Source organism: Syngnathus scovelli, chromosome 12 (genome assembly GCF_024217435.2).
Source record: "Syngnathus scovelli strain Florida chromosome 12, RoL_Ssco_1.2, whole genome shotgun sequence".
Classification (NCBI taxonomy): Eukaryota; Metazoa; Chordata; class Actinopteri; order Syngnathiformes; family Syngnathidae; genus Syngnathus; species Syngnathus scovelli.
In genome coordinates this window covers 11,931,262-11,947,788 of record NC_090858.1, presented here as the reverse complement: position 1 = coordinate 11,947,788, position 16,527 = coordinate 11,931,262, and the positions used below count along the sequence as shown (strand labels likewise).

At 47.6% G+C, this 16,527-nt stretch overlaps 2 protein-coding genes across 4 annotated transcripts; one reads left to right on the top strand and one right to left on the bottom strand.

The window, feature by feature from the left end:
- The first annotated feature begins 9,976 nt into the window (after positions 1–9,976).
- On the top strand, positions 9,977–12,114 carry LOC125978131 (DNA damage-inducible transcript 4 protein). The gene is made up of 2 exons (XM_049735209.2): positions 9,977–10,264; positions 10,955–12,114. Exons 1-2 carry the CDS (start codon positions 10,114–10,116, stop codon positions 11,467–11,469), a joined length of 666 nt encoding a protein of 221 aa, XP_049591166.1. The 5' UTR covers positions 9,977–10,113; the 3' UTR covers positions 11,470–12,114.
- Positions 12,115–12,435: 321 nt separating this feature from the next.
- On the bottom strand, positions 12,436–16,330 carry dnajb12a (DnaJ heat shock protein family (Hsp40) member B12a). Of its 3 annotated transcripts, XR_011087837.1 has the most exons (10): positions 16,189–16,330; positions 15,875–16,052; positions 15,033–15,178; positions 14,794–14,964; positions 14,638–14,717; positions 14,197–14,306; positions 13,939–14,111; positions 13,713–13,855; positions 13,423–13,537; positions 12,436–13,031 (listed from the first exon to the last, which is right to left on the bottom strand). XR_011087837.1 is itself a non-coding variant. In XM_049735194.1 (9 exons), exons 1-8 carry the CDS (start codon positions 16,319–16,321, stop codon positions 13,734–13,736), a joined length of 1,113 nt encoding a protein of 370 aa, XP_049591151.1. In that variant the 5' UTR covers positions 16,322–16,330; the 3' UTR covers positions 12,436–13,031; positions 13,713–13,733. The 3 variants fall into 3 exon arrangements, 2 of the variants coding, with proteins under 2 accessions (XP_049591151.1, XP_068508624.1); XM_049735194.1 differs by lacking the exon at positions 13,423–13,537; XM_068652523.1 differs by lacking the exon at positions 12,436–13,031 and having other exon boundaries at positions 13,039–13,537.
- Positions 16,331–16,527: the final 197 nt, after the last annotated feature.

The following is a 16,527-nucleotide window of genomic DNA, read 5'->3' as shown; positions in this document are numbered from 1 at the left end:
CACAACATCCAGAGCCTTTAGGAACTCTGGGCGGATCTCATCCACCCCCGGGGCCTTGCCACCGAGGAGTTTTTTAACTACCTCAGTGACTTCGACCCCAGAGATTGGAGAATCCGCCTCAGAGTCTCCAGGCCCTGCTTCCTCAATGGAAGGCGTGTAGGTGGAATTGAGGAGGTCTTCGAAGTATTCTCCCCACCGACTCACGACGTCCCGAGTCGAGGTCAGCAGCACGCCATCCCCACTGTAAACAGTGTTGACGTTGCACTGCTTCCCCCTCCTGAGACGCCGGATGGTGGACCAGAATTTCCTCGAAGCCGTCCGAAAGTCATTCTCCATGGCCTCACCGAACTCCTCCCACGCCCGGGTTTTTGCCTCAGCAACCGCCGAAGCCGCGTTCCGCTTGGCCATCCGGTACCTGTCAGCTGCCTCCGGAGTCCCGCAGGCCAAAACGGCCCGATAGGACTCCTTCTTCAGCTTGACGGCATCCCTTACCGCCGGTGTCCACCAGCGGGTTCGGGTATTGCCGCCACGACAGGCACCAACGACCTTACGGCCACAGCTCCGGTCGGCCGCCTCAACAATGGAGGCGCGGAACATGGTCCACTGAGACTCAATGTCCCCCGCCTCCCCCGGGACGTGGGAAAAGCTCTGCCGGAGGTGGGAGTTGAAACTCTTCCTGACAGGAGATTCTGCCAGACGTTCCCAGCAGACCCTCACAGAGCGTTTGGGTCTGCCAGGTCGGACCGGCATCTTCCCCCACCATCGGAGCCAACCCACCACCAGGTGGTGATCAGTTGACAGCTCCGCCCCTCTCTTCACCCGAGTGTCCAAAACATGCGGCCGCAAATCCGATGACACGACTACAAAGTCGATCATCGAACTGCGGCCTAGGGTGTCCTGGTGCCAAGTGCACACATGGACACCCTTATGCTTGAACATGGTGTTCATTATTGAAAATCCATGTCGAGCACAGAAGTCCAACAATAGAACACCGCTCGGGTTCAGATCGGGGGGGCCGTTCCTCCCAATCACGCCCTTCCAGGTCTCACTGTCATTGCCCACGTGAGCATTGAAGTCACCCAGTAGAACGATGGAGTCCCCAGAAGGAGCGCTCTCCAGCACTTCCTCCAGGGACCCCAAGAAGGGTGGGTACTCTGAGCTGCTGTTTGGTGCATAGACACAAACAACAGTCAGGACCCGTCCCCCCACCCAAAGGCGGAGGGAGGCTACCCTCTCGTTCACCGGGGTGAACCCCAATGTGCAGGCGCCCAGCCGGGGGGCAATAAGTATACCCACACCTGCTCAACGCCTCTCACCGTGGGCAACTCCAGAGTGGAAGAGAGTCCAGCCCCTCTCGAGAGGGCTTGTACCGGAACCCAAACTGTGCGTGGAGGCTAGTCCGACTATATCTAGTCGGAATTTTTCTGGCTCGCACACCAGCTCGGGCTCCTTTCCAGCCAGAGAGGTGACATTCTATGTCCCAAGAGCCAGCTTCTGCAGCCGGGGATCAGACCGCCAAGGTCCCTGCCTTTGGCTGCCGCCCAGCACACATTGCACCCGACCCCTTTGGCCCCTCCCACAGGTGGTGAGCCCATGGGAAGGGGGACCCACGTTTCCTTTTCGGGCTATGCCCGGCCGGGCCCCATGGGCGAAGGCCCGGCCACCAGACGCTCGCCTTCGAGCCCCGCCTCCAGGCCTGGCTCCAGAGGGAGGCCCCGGTGACCCGCGTCCGGGCGAGGGAAAACGAAGTCCATTTATTTCAATCGTCATAAGGGGCTTCTGTGAGCCGTGCTTTGTCTGGCCCCTCACCTAGGACCCGTTTGCCATGGGTGACCCTACCAGGGGCATGAAGCCCCCCGACAACATGGCTCCTAGGATCATAAGGGCACGCAAACCCCTCCACCACGATAAGGTGACGACTCACGGAGGGGTTAATCCGGCCCGCCAACCCTAAATAAATTGTATTATTAAACTTTTTTTTTTCGGTCATTTTGCCTGCAATGACTGCGTTTCCCCAGTAGATGGGGAACCACTCGCCTGCGCATTTACTACCGGAAGCCGTGTCAGAAAGCTCGGTGCACACTCACAAGTGCGTGTACGTACTCAGTAGTACGGAAATGGCGCACTCGCGCTCTATTTGTATCAGTGCCGAATTTAGAGCGTGGGCTGTGACGACAGCATTCTTGTAATTTGCGCGCCGAGCTTTCGGATGCAGTTTTACACTAAAGCCACCCACAAACCTTCCCCTGGAATCCTTCCATTAAAATGAGTCGCCCAAGGAAAAGCAAGGTGTACACTGAGTGCCGAGTGTTTAAAAAGAGTGGCCAATTTGGCTCCACGTACGCGACGTGACGTTCAGCCACATGAACATCAACATCAACCCGTCACTTCCACTACTTCCACTTCCAATCCCTTAGACCTTTGTCCGTTGGGGCACCGCTGAGGATTTGACAGTCAGTTTTCTCCATTCCTCTCTGTTCTCCGCTGTTCTCAATAACTCGTATGTTTTTAGGCCTGTCCAATCCTTTATGTTGTCCTCCCATCTCTTTTTCTGTCTCCCTCTCTTTCTGCCTCCGTTCACTGTGCCTTGCAGGATCTCCTTGGCAAGTCCTGTTGATCTTGTGACATGGCCGTACCATTCAAGTTTCCGCCTTTTGACTGTCGTTAGTAGGTCGATGTATGGTCCGATTGCACTCTTTACACATGATTTTACCTCTTCGTTTGTGATGTGGTCTTTGTAAGATATTCCAAAGAGTCTTCTGTAGCATCGCATTTCCAGAGCCTTGATTCGCTTTTCAGTGTCTGCTGTTAGGGTCCAGGATTCACAAGCATATAGAAAGATTGAGATTACTAGGGAGCGCATTAGTCTGATCTTCGAGCTGGTAGAGATATTTTTGTTGTTCCAGATGGTCTTCAGCTTGGTCATTGCATTTGTAGTTTGGGCAATCCTGGCAAGTATTTCGGGTTTAGATCCTTCATCTGAGACCACAGCACCTAGGTATTTAAAGTTGATATTGATTCTTCAATATGATATATTTGGTCAGAATGTTTGCCGTTTGATGTGATCTCATAAAATAAACATCTTTCATTAATCTGACCTGCAGGCACTGAAGTGATGGAGACTGTTATTCATAATAACAGTGTCGTATTTTATGAGAATCACTGATAGCAGTTTTTTAGGGATTCTTTTTTTTTTAATGCTGTTAATAAATGCATTTGTTTTCAAAAAACCTTTTTTGAATATCCATGCTTTACTACCTACTAAAGGCCAAAACATTTTATGCAATGACCTTTACAGGTCGTTTATATTATTTCACACAAACACTACATCCATCTGCTCCTGGTTCGGCCCCCCGGTCAAAATTTAGAACCCAATTCGGTCCACAAGTCAAAAAGTTTGCCCACCTCTGGTATAGCCTGTCAACATAGGTAGCCGTGTGATTACGCAATCCTCAGAGGAAACTAGACAGAAAGTCGGCTCCTCCGAGCGAATCATCTTCGATTTTAAAATAACTATAAAAATTCAGCGATTTTGGTTCAAAATGATACAAAATTATTGAAATTAAAATGAAAATGACTAAAATAAAAACAACTGAATTTGATTTTCACCTTTTCAAGATGGCAGTGGAGGCGTAGCCTCCCTTGCCTCCTCTGACCGCACGTACCTGCCTGCCTGCAACCATCAACGCTAATCCTCGACTTTGAGTATTTTCACAGTACAGTATTACTCTCGGTACAGGCAAAAAACAACATGTGATGATGGCTCATTTGATATTTGTCCAGGATAATCAAGCTAAATATCATAAAGTTAGCACTGTGGTAACTACCATGCTAATGAGAGCGTCCCGCACTTCTATACTGCAACCAAGCAGTACTACAAATAACGTTGCTAAAATGATAACTTAGGTCCATAGTCATAACTTACCTCTTTCGTCGTTGCAATTGTAGTGTAGCTAATGTTATTCATTTACCACATACGTTGCGTGTTTATCTGATGCAGCCAAATAGAAGGCGATGAACTTGTGCTTTCGGTGCTTAAATCACGCGCGGTTTTATTGTCGTTACTGTACTTCCTGCTACGTAATGATGATGTAATTTGGGAGAGAGGTCCCGGTCGCCCTCTAGCGAAGGACCGTGGAACGTTAATGTTGTTGCCCAGCAAACAAACCAACATTGTGTGCAAAGAAAAAAAAAGGTTGTGCACGTTTAAAAAACAAAAAAAACCTCCGTGAGTTGTCACCTTACCGTGGTGGAGGGGTTTGCATGTCCCAATGATTCTAGGAGCCATGTTGTCTGGGGCTTCATGCCCCTGGTAGGGTCACTCATGGCAAAAGGGTCCTAGATGACAAAGCACGGCTCAAAAAGCCCCTTATTAAGAAAAACATATATGGACTCAGATTTCCCTCGCCCGCGGGTCACCGGGGTCCCCCTCTGGAGCCAGGCCTGGAGGTGGGGCTCAAAAGCGAACGTCTGGTGGCCGGGCTGCCACCCATGGGGCCCGGCCGGGCACAGCCCGAAAAGGGAACGTGGGTCCCCCTTTCCATGGGCTCACCACCTGTGGGAGGGGCCAAAGGGGTCGGGTGCATTGTGAGCTGGGCGGCGGCCAAAGGCAGGGTACTTGGCGGTCCGATCCCCGGCTGCAGAAGCTGGCTCTTGGGACATAGAATGTCACCTCTCTGGCTGAAAAGGAGCCCGAACTGGTGTGCGAGGCAGAAAAGTTCCGACTAGACATAGTCAGACTTGCCTCCACACACAGTTTGGGTTCCGGTACTAGCCCTCTCAAGATGGGCTGGACTCTCTTCCACTTTGGAGTTGCCCACAGTGAGAGGCGTTGAGCAGGTGTGGGTATACTTATTGCCCCCCAGCTGGGCGCCTGCACATTGGGGTTCACCCCGGTGAACGAGAGGGTAGCCTCCCTCCGTCTTCGGGTGGGGGGATGGGTCCTGACTGTTGTTTGTGTCTATGCACCAAACAGCAGCTCAGCGTACCCACCCTTCTTGGGGTCCCTGGAGGAAGTGCTGGAGAGCGCTCCTTCTGAGGACTCCATTGTTCTACTGGGTGACTTCAATGCTCACATGGGCATCGACAGTGAGACCTGGAAGGGCGTGATTGGGAGGAACAGCACCCCCGATCTGAACCAGAGCGATGTTCTATTGTTGGACTTCTGTGCTCGACAGGGATTTTCTATAATGAACACCATGTTCAAACATAAGGGTGTCCATGTGTGCACTTGGCACCAGGACACCCTAGGCCGCAGTTTGATGATCGACTTTGTAGTCGTGTCATCGGATTTGCGGCCGCATGTTTTGGACACTTGGGTGAAGAGAGGGGCGGAGCTGTCAACTGATCACCACCTGGTGGTGGGTTGCCTCCGATGGTGGTGGAAGATGCCGGTCCGACCTGGCAGACTCAAACGCTCTGTGAGGGTCTGCTGGGAACGTCTGGCAGAATCTCCTGTCAGGAAGAGTTTCAACTCCCACCTCCGGCAGAGCTTTTCCCACGTCCCGGGGGAGGCGGGGGACATTGAGTCTCAGTGGACCATGTTCCGCGCCTCCATTGTTGAGGCGGCCGACCGGAGCTGTGGCCGTAAGGTCGTTGGTGCCTGTCGTGGCGGCAATCCCCGAACCCGCTGGTGGACACCGGCGGTAAGGGATGCCGTCAAGCTGAAGAAGGAGTCCTATCGGGCCGTTTTGGCCTGCGGGACTCCGGAGGCAGCTGACAGGTACCGGATGGCCAAGCGGAACGCGGCTTCGGCGGTTGCTGAGGCAAAAACCTGGGCGTGGGAGGAGTTTGGCGAGGCCATGGAGAATGACTTCCGGACAGCTTCGAGGAAATTCTTGGTCCACCATCCGGCGTCTCGGGAGGGGGAAACAATGCAACGTCAACACTGTTTACAGTGGGGATGGCGTGTTGCTGACCTCGAACCGGGACGTCGTGAGTCGGTGGGGAGAATACTTCGAAGACCTCATCAATTCCACCTATACGTCTTCCATTGTGGAAGCAGGGCCTGGAGACTCTGAGGCAGACTCTCCAATCTCTGGGGTCGAAGTCACTGAGGTAGTTAAAAAAACTCCTCGGTGGCAAGGCCCCGGGGGTGGATGAGATCCGCCCGGAGTTCTTAAGGGCTCTGGATGTTGTGGGGCTGTCATGGCTGACACGCCTCTACAACATTGCGTGGACATCGGGGACAGTACCTCTGGATTGGCAGACTGGGGTGGTGGTTCCCCTCTTTAAGAAGGGGGACCGGAGGGTGTGTTCCAATTACAGGGGAATCACACTCCTCAGCCTCCCTGGTAAGGTCTATTCAGGGGTGCTAGAGAGGAGGGTCCGTCGGGAGGTCGAACCTTGGATTCAGGAGGAGCAGTGTGGCTTTCGTCCTGGCCGTGGAACAGTGGACCAGCTCTACACCCTCGGCAGGATCAAGGGTGCATGGGAGTTCGCCCAACCAGTCCACATGTGTTTTGTGGACTTGAAGAAGGCGTTCGACCGTGTCCCTCGGGAGGTTCTGTGGAGGGTGCTTCGAGAGTACGGGGTGCCGAGCCAACTGATAAGGGCGGTTTGGTCCCTGTATCACCGATGCCAGAGTTTGGTCCGCATTTCCGGCAGTAAGTCGGATTCGTTCCCAGTGAGGGTTGGACTCCGCTAAGGCTGCCCTTTGTCACCGATTCTGTTCATAATTTTTATGGACAGAATTTCTAGGCGCAGTCGAGGCGTTGAGGGGGTCCGGTTTGGGGACCTCAGCATCGCGTCTGTGCTTTTTGCAGACGACGTGGTGCTTTTGGCTTCTTCAGGCCGTGATCTCCAGCTCTCACTGGAGCGGTTCGCAGCCGAGTGTGAAGCGGTCGGGAAGAAGGTCAGCACCACCAAATCTGAGTCCAAGGTCCTCGGTCAGAAAAGGGTGGAATGCCCTCACCGGATCGGGGATGAGATCCTGCCCAAGTGGAGGAGTTCAAGTATCTTGGGGTCTTGTTCACGAGTGAGGGGAGGATGGAGCACGAGATCGACAAGCGGATTGGCACAGCGTCAGCAGTAATGCGGACTCTGTACTGGTCCGTCATGGTAAAGAGAGAGCTGAGCCAAAAGGCAATGCTCTCAATTTACCGGTCGATTTATGTTCCTATCCTCACCTATGGTCACGAGCTATGGGTCGTGACCGAAAGAACGAGATCCCGGATACAAGCGGCCGAAATGAGTTTTCTCCGCAGGATGTCCGGGCTCTCCCTTAGAGATAGGGTGAGAAGCTCGGTCATCCGGGAGAGACTCGGAGTAGAGTCGCTACTCCTCTACGTTGAGAGGAGCCAGATGAGGTGGCTCGGGCATCTCATCAGGATGCCTCCTGGACGCCTCCCTGGGGAGGTGTTCCGGGCATGTCCCACCGGTAGGAGATCCCGGGGACGACCCAGGACGCGCTGGAGAGACTATGTCTCTCAGCTGCCCTGGGAACGCCTTGGGATCCCCTGGGATGAGCTGGATAAAGTGGCTGTGGAGAGGGAAGACTGGGAGTCCCTCCTAAAGCTGCTGCCCCCGTGACCTGACCCCGGATAAGTGGAAGAAAATGGATGGATGGATGTTTTAAAAAAAAAGAAAAAGATTTTAATAGCATGCTATAGCATGTGTTTGTCGTGCGTGTTGTTTAACACTAGTGTTAACTACCCCAAAAACTTTCCGCTGCTTGTGCATCGTTGACATTGCCAGATGAAGCCTTGAAGTTTTCCATCCAGATGTAATGCAATGTAATGATCCATGGCGGCCGTAGCTCAGGCAGGAGAGCGGGTCAATTAGTAACCGGAGGTTGGCGGTTCGACCCGAGCTCTGTCACAGTCACGTCCTCTTGTCCTTGGGCACAACACTTCACACACTTTGCCGCCAGGGTCGCCATTGTAAATGAGAAAATGTGCTCGATTAGCTTACCTGGTAAAACATTGTAAAAAAAAAAAAAAAAAAAAAAACTATACTAAACATAACACAATATAGGAAATGATTATGTTGACTAACAGTATTTTGCACCACTAGAACATTTTCACTTTTATCTTTACAATTTAAAAAATGCAACGGGTGACAGGGGTATGACGATAATATATGATCAGAACTTTTAATAACTTTATGTGGTATGCTTTGCAAGCGTGTACAATTGCAATAATACTAAAATTTAAAATTACGCTTATACTATAGGAAGTGGTTTTGTTTGCATCATGATCATCTCCCAACGAAAAAAGCATGTCGGTAAAGTCAAGTCAAGTTTATTTACAGGACTGTCTCAGAAAATTAGAATATTGTGATAAAGTTTTTTATTTTCTGGAATGCAATTGAAAAAACAAAAATGTCACACATTCTGGATTCATTACAACTCAACTGAAATATTGCAAACCTTTTATTATTTTAATATTGCTGATTATGGCATACAGCTTAAGAAAACTCAAGTATTCTATCTCAAAATATTAGAATATCATGAAAAAGTAAACTAGTAGGGTATTCAACTAATCATTTGAACGGTCTAATTAACTCGAAACACCTGCAAGGGTTTCCTGAGCCTTGAAAAACACACAGTAAACTAAATCACAAGTATGGGGAAGACTGCTGATCTGACTGCTGTCCAGAGGACCATCATTGACACCCTCCATCAGGAGGGTAAGACACAAAAGGAAATTTCTCAAAGAGCAAACTGTTCACAGAGTGCAGTTTCAAAGCACATCCACAAAAAGTCGTTTGGAAGGGGGAAATGTGGCAGGCAGCGCTGCACAACCAAGAGAGATGACCGCAGCCTTAACAGCATTGTGAAGAAGAGTCGCTTCCAGAGTTTGGGGGAGCTTCAAAGACAGTGGACTAAAGCTGGAGTCCAGGTATCAAAAGCCACTGTTCACAGACGTGTCCGGGAAATGGCCTAAAATAGCCGTATTCCCATGGTCAAGCCACTTCTGAAGCATCTGACTTGGGCTATGGAAAAGAAGCACTGGACAGTTGCAGAGTGGTCCAAAGTCCTTTTCAGACGAAAGCAAGTTTTGTGTTTCATTTGGAAGTCAAGGCACCAGAGTCTGGAGAAAGGCTGGAGAGGAGCAAAATCCAAGTTGCTTGAAATCCAGTGTGAAGTTCCCACAGTCAGCGACGGTTTGGGGAGCCATGTCAGCTGCTGGTGTTGGTCCACTGTGTTTCATCAAGTCCAGAGTAAATGCAGATTTTAGAGCACTACATGCTTCCGTCTGCTGAAAAGTTGATTTTCAATTTCCAGCATGATCTGGCATCTGCCACAGTGCCGCAGTGATGCAGTAATCCGTGCAAAAAGATTCCCAACCAAGTACTGAGTGCATTAATGGGCATTTTCAAATGTTTAATTTTGTTTTGCTGTTATATATATATATTTTTACTTGGTCTGAGGAAATATTCTAATATTTTGAGAAAGGATATTTGAGTTTTCTTAAACCGTATGCCATAATCAGCAATATTAAAATAATAAAAGGCTTGCAATATTTCAGTTGATTTGTAATGTATCCAGAATGTATGACATTTTTGTTTTTTTTAATTGCATTACAGAAAATAAAGAAATTCATCACAATATTCTAATTTTCTGAGACCGTCCTGTATATAGCCCTAAATCACAGGCAAGTCTAAAAGACATTTGATAAGATTTGTGATGCATCGTCATTGTTTATTCCGACGATTTCGTCGCAAATCCGCAGCCTACGTGCAAAACGTGAGGCTCGAGTGATGCCTCTCTATTGGGCAACATCTTAAAAGTAAAAGGGGGCGGGGGGGGGTTAATTCTTGAATAGTTTGTCTTTTGTCCATGTTGTTTAAGTGATTTTTTTTATATATTTTTTTGCTTTGTTATTGAAAAAAAGAGATGATTCAAAAAGTTACAAAAAAGTTAGTTACAAGCATGGAAAGTTTTGATAGAATCGAGGGCAGTGGTTGGTAAACCAGGGTAGGACGAAGAGGACGTGAGATGCCTTCTGATTGGTGGAGAAATCAGGTAGGCGGAGCTTCAGCCCTTGCCTATTTAACGCTTTGTTACACCGTTGTTATTTCTGTTTTCCAGTTGAGTTCGACTGACTGTCTACCCTGTACGGGGCACGTTTTTGGCACTTATTTTTCACTCCCCCTTTTTGCTTGTTGACAATGTCTTACGCTTATTCCCTGGACGGGAGCTTCCCACCTTCACCGGCCGAGGACGGTGGCGACTCTAAGCGGTTGTCCTGGGGCAGACTGCTGCAGAGGCTCGGCGATCTCAAGGAGCTCAATTACAGGCAGTGCAACAATAGTGACACCGGTGAGTGCTCTGTGCTTAAGTAAACCCTTGAGTCAGGACACTCTTTTATGAAGCTAGTTGAGAAAATATCAAATTAAAACCTAAGCAATGCAACGTGAGAATAGACATCAGGATGCCTCCCTTGCCTTTGTCATTCATACATGAAGCATGCAATTTAAAGCATTAATAACAGTAACGTTGTAGTTATTGAACAGACAGACACGCGCAGAATCACGTTACATCACCCAAATATGCTAGTTTGTTTCTAAATAATTTTATGAAATCTAATGCCGCATCACAAAATACACCAGGGTCTTTTTGATTATGAGTTTTGCTCAACCCAACTTGTGATTTTTGACTAATAAAATAATATATAATGTCAACACGATACACAACTCTGTGATGACAGCACAGACACAAGGCATCTAACTGTGATAGAAATACAAAGGAAAGCGCCGTATAGAAAACAGCTGGAATGAAATGACTGAAATATAAGAAAATCAAAGTAAATGACAATTAAAAAATGAAATAGAAAATGTAATACAATTTCTTGGCACAGTTTGTCATTTTTGAATTCCATGTTTGTGTCCCGGGTGGCACGGTCAAGTGCTTTTCCACGTGTCAATGCCCTCAAAGCGCTTCACATTGAATTAATTGACGACGCAACATCCGGGCAGTATTTTAATGAGCCACCGTCTTTTTTTTTTTCAGGGTCTGTAGCGGACATGTCTATGTCTAATTCCGAGAGCAGCTTATTCTGGGACCCCTCTGAGGAGACCCTGGCTATAGAGCTAGTGGCCACCATCAAAGAATCCCTCTACGGGGCTGCGCACTTCCTGGGCTGCTCCCGTCTCCTCATACCTGACTCACTGCTGGACCATGTGGGTCAGGAACTCGTCCATCTGGCGGCCAGCGAGCCTTGCGGCCTGCGGGGGGCGCTGATCCAACTGTGCGTGGACAGAGGAGAGCCCTGGTCCCCGTGCAACGTGGACGAAATTACCGTGGACACTGCACTGGTGCCCACCTTCCATGTGACTCTGCTGCTGAAAGCCGAGTTGGGTGGACTGTGGCCTAAGGTCCAGAGGTTCTTTAAAAGTAGCTGGTCCGAACGGATGTGCGAGACCCCTGCAAGGCACCGACAATCTCTCAGACTGAGCTCTGGCTTCAGGGCCATGAAGAGGAAGTTGTACTGTTCAGGGGAGCTACTCATTGAAGAGTGCTCCTGACCAAAGCGCTCCATGTCTAAAAAGCCTCAAATGAAACATGGCAGAGGTGTCAAACTCAAGGGCCGGGAGCCAGATGCGGCCCGCCACATCATTTTATGTGGCCCGTGAACACAAATTTTGCATCAACTTTGTGTCATTACTAAAATTACAAATGTCTTTACTTTTAAAAAGAGCTAGCAACTTGTATTACTATTCGTTCTTTTTTTTACAAGTCTCTGAGTTTGACACCCCTGCACTAAGGGCTCTGTTTTAGTAAATGGTGCAAGAGTGCCCTGGCACAAATGATTGCAGATCCTGCGCGAGGCTCAATGAAAGGAGCCACTTTAATTGGTTATGATTAAGTCAGCTGTGACCACTCCCACTGCGACGCAGACTTCTCTTGCAGAGCTGATGCGCAAAAATCACAGGAATTTAGGCAGGTTACAAATATAGAGCCCTAAATGCACAATCCTCGAAACAACTTGCACTTGGCAAGAACCAGTCTCCGGCAGCTACTCACCTGGTTGCAGGTGAAGTTTTGTTAAATTGTTATTTTTTTTTAATGAAAATATTTTGAAGTTGCTTGAGAAGATAACTTTGGTATCAGATGATCAAGTATTATCGTGTGTTTGTACTGAACAAAAATAAATAATTTTCTGACCTGTGTGATGACTGCTGGAAGTCAATTTCTTTGCCTTCAAAAAAGTTGCTTTCACTGATGTGAGCAGAGTTGGGGAAAAATGTTCATATTTATCATATTTTTAAAATGGGAAGATGGGCTAGGTCATTTGTAGATTAAGTAAAACTGGGGGACATTTCATAAACAGTTTAGTTTAAGTCATACCTGTTTTCGGATTAAACGGCTAGTTATAAAACTGAATATTTGAATACAAATTTTAACTTTACTATTTGACTTAAATTTCACAGAATAAAATTAAAAGTACTGAACTTAAATAAAAAATATAAAAAACCAATGGCATTAATACATAAATCATGAATGTCATGGAAATGATTCCAGACAAAATTTATTTCAAAAGAAAACCATTATACAACTCTTTGCTTGTTAATTTAATAAATAAGATTTACCTGTGCAATAATTTTTTTCAATGATCTTGACGGGCTACGAGCAAAGTCACTTAACATTATTAATAAATGATGTTACCTGTGAGAAATTCTGTACTGTTAAAAAGTCTAGTCAGTATTTACACTAGAAAAAACACAAAACAAATGAGTGGCTCAGACATAAGTCGATGAGAAGGTCAGTTGAGGTTCTCCAAAAAAAAAAAAAAAAAAGGGGGGGGGGGGGGGCTCAAAATCTTAGCAGCTTCATTGACTATTTAAAACAGACGACCGTCGCACCCATGCCATCCCAAAGACAAGCAGGAGAGGAAGAAAACTTCAGCCAAAGCCCCTTGCATGTTGTACGCTAAATCAGCTGAGTGGTTCCCAGGTGAGGTCTGCTGCTGCCCACAGTGCGTAAGGCCTGTTTGGATTCTCTTGGGTTTGTTGCACAGAAGCACTCCAATTTGGAAGGGTGAAGGCCCGAAAGCGGTCCTCCAAAACGATTCAAGTACCAAAAAAACCTAAAAGAGAAGATAAATCATGCGTCAACATAAATAAAATATGAAATAAAAATGATAATCATCCTCATGCGTCATCATTATCCTGGTGTCCCAACACTCCCGTCTGAATTTTAGTCAAATCTGCTGTTTAAAAAGCAGTTTAATTTTTATTTGTTATTTTTAATTGAATACTTTTTTTCATAAAACGTGTTACTGTATTTAATTTTAGGTGAAATATATTTTCAAATGGCTTTAATTATCTTATACAAGCAATGCCCATCATGAAAGCAGCCAACTCACTCTGACTCCATTTTCATTTCTAAAACCATTTTAACCTACATCTAGTTGTGTACTAAACTTTGATGTAGGTCAAAAGTCTTGTCGCTCACTTTAGCGAGACATCCATACCGACCTGGCTGCCGCTTTAGGAAACCACTTATATTTTCTTGGCCAAAGTTCTATGGTCACACAGCGGAGAGAGTGTTCCAACTCCTTCTGTCTTTGTACTGTAGCGCGCCGGTGGAAATCTGAGTAGGACGCGGGGATATTACACACCAACGAGAGTGACAGGAAATGCAAAAGACTAACACTAACAAAACTGGGAAACACGCTACAAAAATCGCGCTCGGTTGTGTTGATGGAAATGGCTGCCGATGCTTTTTTAATCACATCATTAAACAAATGCTAATGGCAGAAACATACCAGTAATTGTCCAAAGGGCTTCTAACCGTCCAGTATGAACTGAATCTCAGATAACCGGTTGCAGCTGGGAGTCCCCATCCTCTCTGCGCTCTTGTACAACTCAGAGTCCCCGAAATAGCGTGCGCGGTACATTAGGCCTTCCTCTGAAAGCGCAGAACAAATGTGAGCCGCACATCTCGCAACGCGTTCTTCACGCCTTGAGTGCTGCGCGTCGCGGGGACCCAACTGTGCTGCTTCTCCTTCCAGCATTTGTTCCTGAGGTTGGAGATGTAGTCCTCCTCCACAGTTCTCTCCACATTCTTCAGGTTGGCTCCGGTGAATTCGTGGCTAAAGTGCTCGCCCACATAGAAAGGCACCTTCAGGTGGGACGTATGCCGTTTGTGAACGTAACCTGCTGACCTGGCGGGACGGACGACACGCAGCGGTTAGGAACTCGAGCGGCGTTGGACATGGGGGCCGGAGGCGATGATGATGATCCACTTACGGATGGTAGCTAAGGCTGTAAGGAGGATGCGTGATCATGAGCTGGCTTAGCGCAGACACCAGGATGAGGATGAGGATGGGCATCAACTGGACAAACAGAGCCAGGCCTCCCTGTGCATAAAAAAACACGACACAAGCATTATAACTCCATGGCGGCTTCCGGGTTTACGGTCCAACTATTTCACGACAGATTTTTTTGTTTTTATACCGGGGCAAGTCCAGGAAAACTTTTCTGTGCAATACGTCAAAACAACTCTTTTGACTAGATTTCCCCGTTAAAGAGGGAATTATCATAACACATATTTGATGGAGGAGGGGGTCATGTATATTCAGGGTCATTGCTCATCTGCATCTTTTTAGTTTCGCAGCATCACATCATATCTGACAGGTCGAGTAAAATAAATGAATACAGGCTTCACGTGAGGGGGAAATTAAGACTTACATCTCTCTGCTGCTCTCTTCTTTCTTGCCTGTTGTGGTGCGCAAAGTGCATTCTTCCATTTCTGTAAACGTGTACGTTACCTAAAAAAAATGGACGAACAAAGAAGCTTTACAGAGAGAAGGCTGGCGGTTTGTACCTGTACTTTGAGTTACTGACTGGATGGGAAGCCTCCACCAAAAAACATGTTGAAGAGGTCCTCGGGTGAAATATCGGCTTCAAAGTCGCGATGCTGCCGCTGTCTGCTCGGGTGCGAGCGCTCCTCCCCGTACTGGTCGTACTGCCGCCGCTTCTCAGCGTTGCTCAGCACGGCGTAGGCGTTGCCGATGGCTTCAAAGATGCAGGCGGATGAGTATCATCATATCATAACATATTTGTCTGGACTGCTGTGAGTCTACCTTTAAATGCATCGGTGGCTCCCGGCGCATGGTTTTTATCGGGGTGGAATTTCAGCGCCAGCTTCCGGTACGCTTTTTTAAGATCTTCCTCAGAGGCAGTCTTTTCTACTCCCAGAATTTGGTAGTAATCTTTACAGCCCTTAATCCTGTAGGGAAAAACAAACACGATGAAATGTTTGTGGCAAAACAGAGGATTGGCATGGGGGAGTGGGACCGAGCACCCCTTCTATGGGTAACTGACGCTTCGCTGAAAGTATCTTGACTGTAATTCCCTCCCAATCAAGATGTGCCACTTGGACAACAAATATTTCATTGATTAGAGTTTGAAAAAGGGTTTCTTCAGAAAATCAGACCCATTCGCTTGTGACATAAAACAGGAGTAATAAAAAAAAAAAAAAGAGAAAAGAGCGAGAGCGACCCCTCCGCATACTATTCTGTTGATAGATTTGCAAATGAGAAAAAAAAAATGCCCTAAAATGAACTGAAGTCAAACTTTTGGCCCCTACTTGTTTTGGTAGCGAAATCCTTACTAAAAACTATTGACCCCACGATTGACGAGTTTGATGTCACCTGTGTCTCGTTTGCCAGCCCATCGAACCAGGGGAAGAAAATGTACTATAATTCTTGATTGTCGCGGTGTTTTGACATAGGGCATGCTGTTAAGGCGCACGGAAACAACTATAACTTGTAAAGACTTCTTTAAAAGCGAATTAAATTGCTTTATTTAAAATAATAAGAGTGATTGTCTACAGTGAATCAAATTCTACAGCTTTTGTAATGGATGTTATTCGTATACGATGACGATGGCAACAATTAATAAGCAGCAAAACAAGCACACTGACTTCCTGACCGCCTCCATCTGCTCGGCGGTGTAAGGTTTGGTCGAATCTGCAGGGCCCTGCGCAGACGTTTCAGCGTCCTCTCTGTGATGACGCTGCCTAGGGGAGGTTCTTTCACCGTGGACAGGTCGCCCATTCTGGTCCGGAGGCTTCCCATTCTGCGCTAGCGTGTCCAATAAACCTGTTTGAGAAGAAAACGACGGTTGTCACCCGAACCTCACAATTCTAATTAGCCCCAATTGTAAGATGCTAACGGTTAGCATTGTAATTGGTAAGCGGTAGTCCTCCGACAGAGGAACCCGGTTTATTCGACTTACTTTGGGCTTGGTCTGTCGGGAATAGACGCTGGGCCTTCTCTAGAAACTTCTTGGCTCTGTCCGGCTGGTTGTTGCTGACTGCATTCAGGGCGATTTTGATGCAACGCTCCGCTTCGTCCTTGTTTGAGTCCATCGCGACACGGCGAAACTATTTACTTGACCCAACTCTGGACGCGGGGTGATGACGTCACACAAAGGCAACGGTATTTGTCGAACGTCACAACTCAGGAGTGTGGGACTTCTGCCGGTTTCCGCCACCCCCCTCTGACTCTTGTCTTGAGGGACCTTTACAAGTGGCAGAATCGCATTAAAAAGTGGTGTGCAACCGCCACGAAAGAA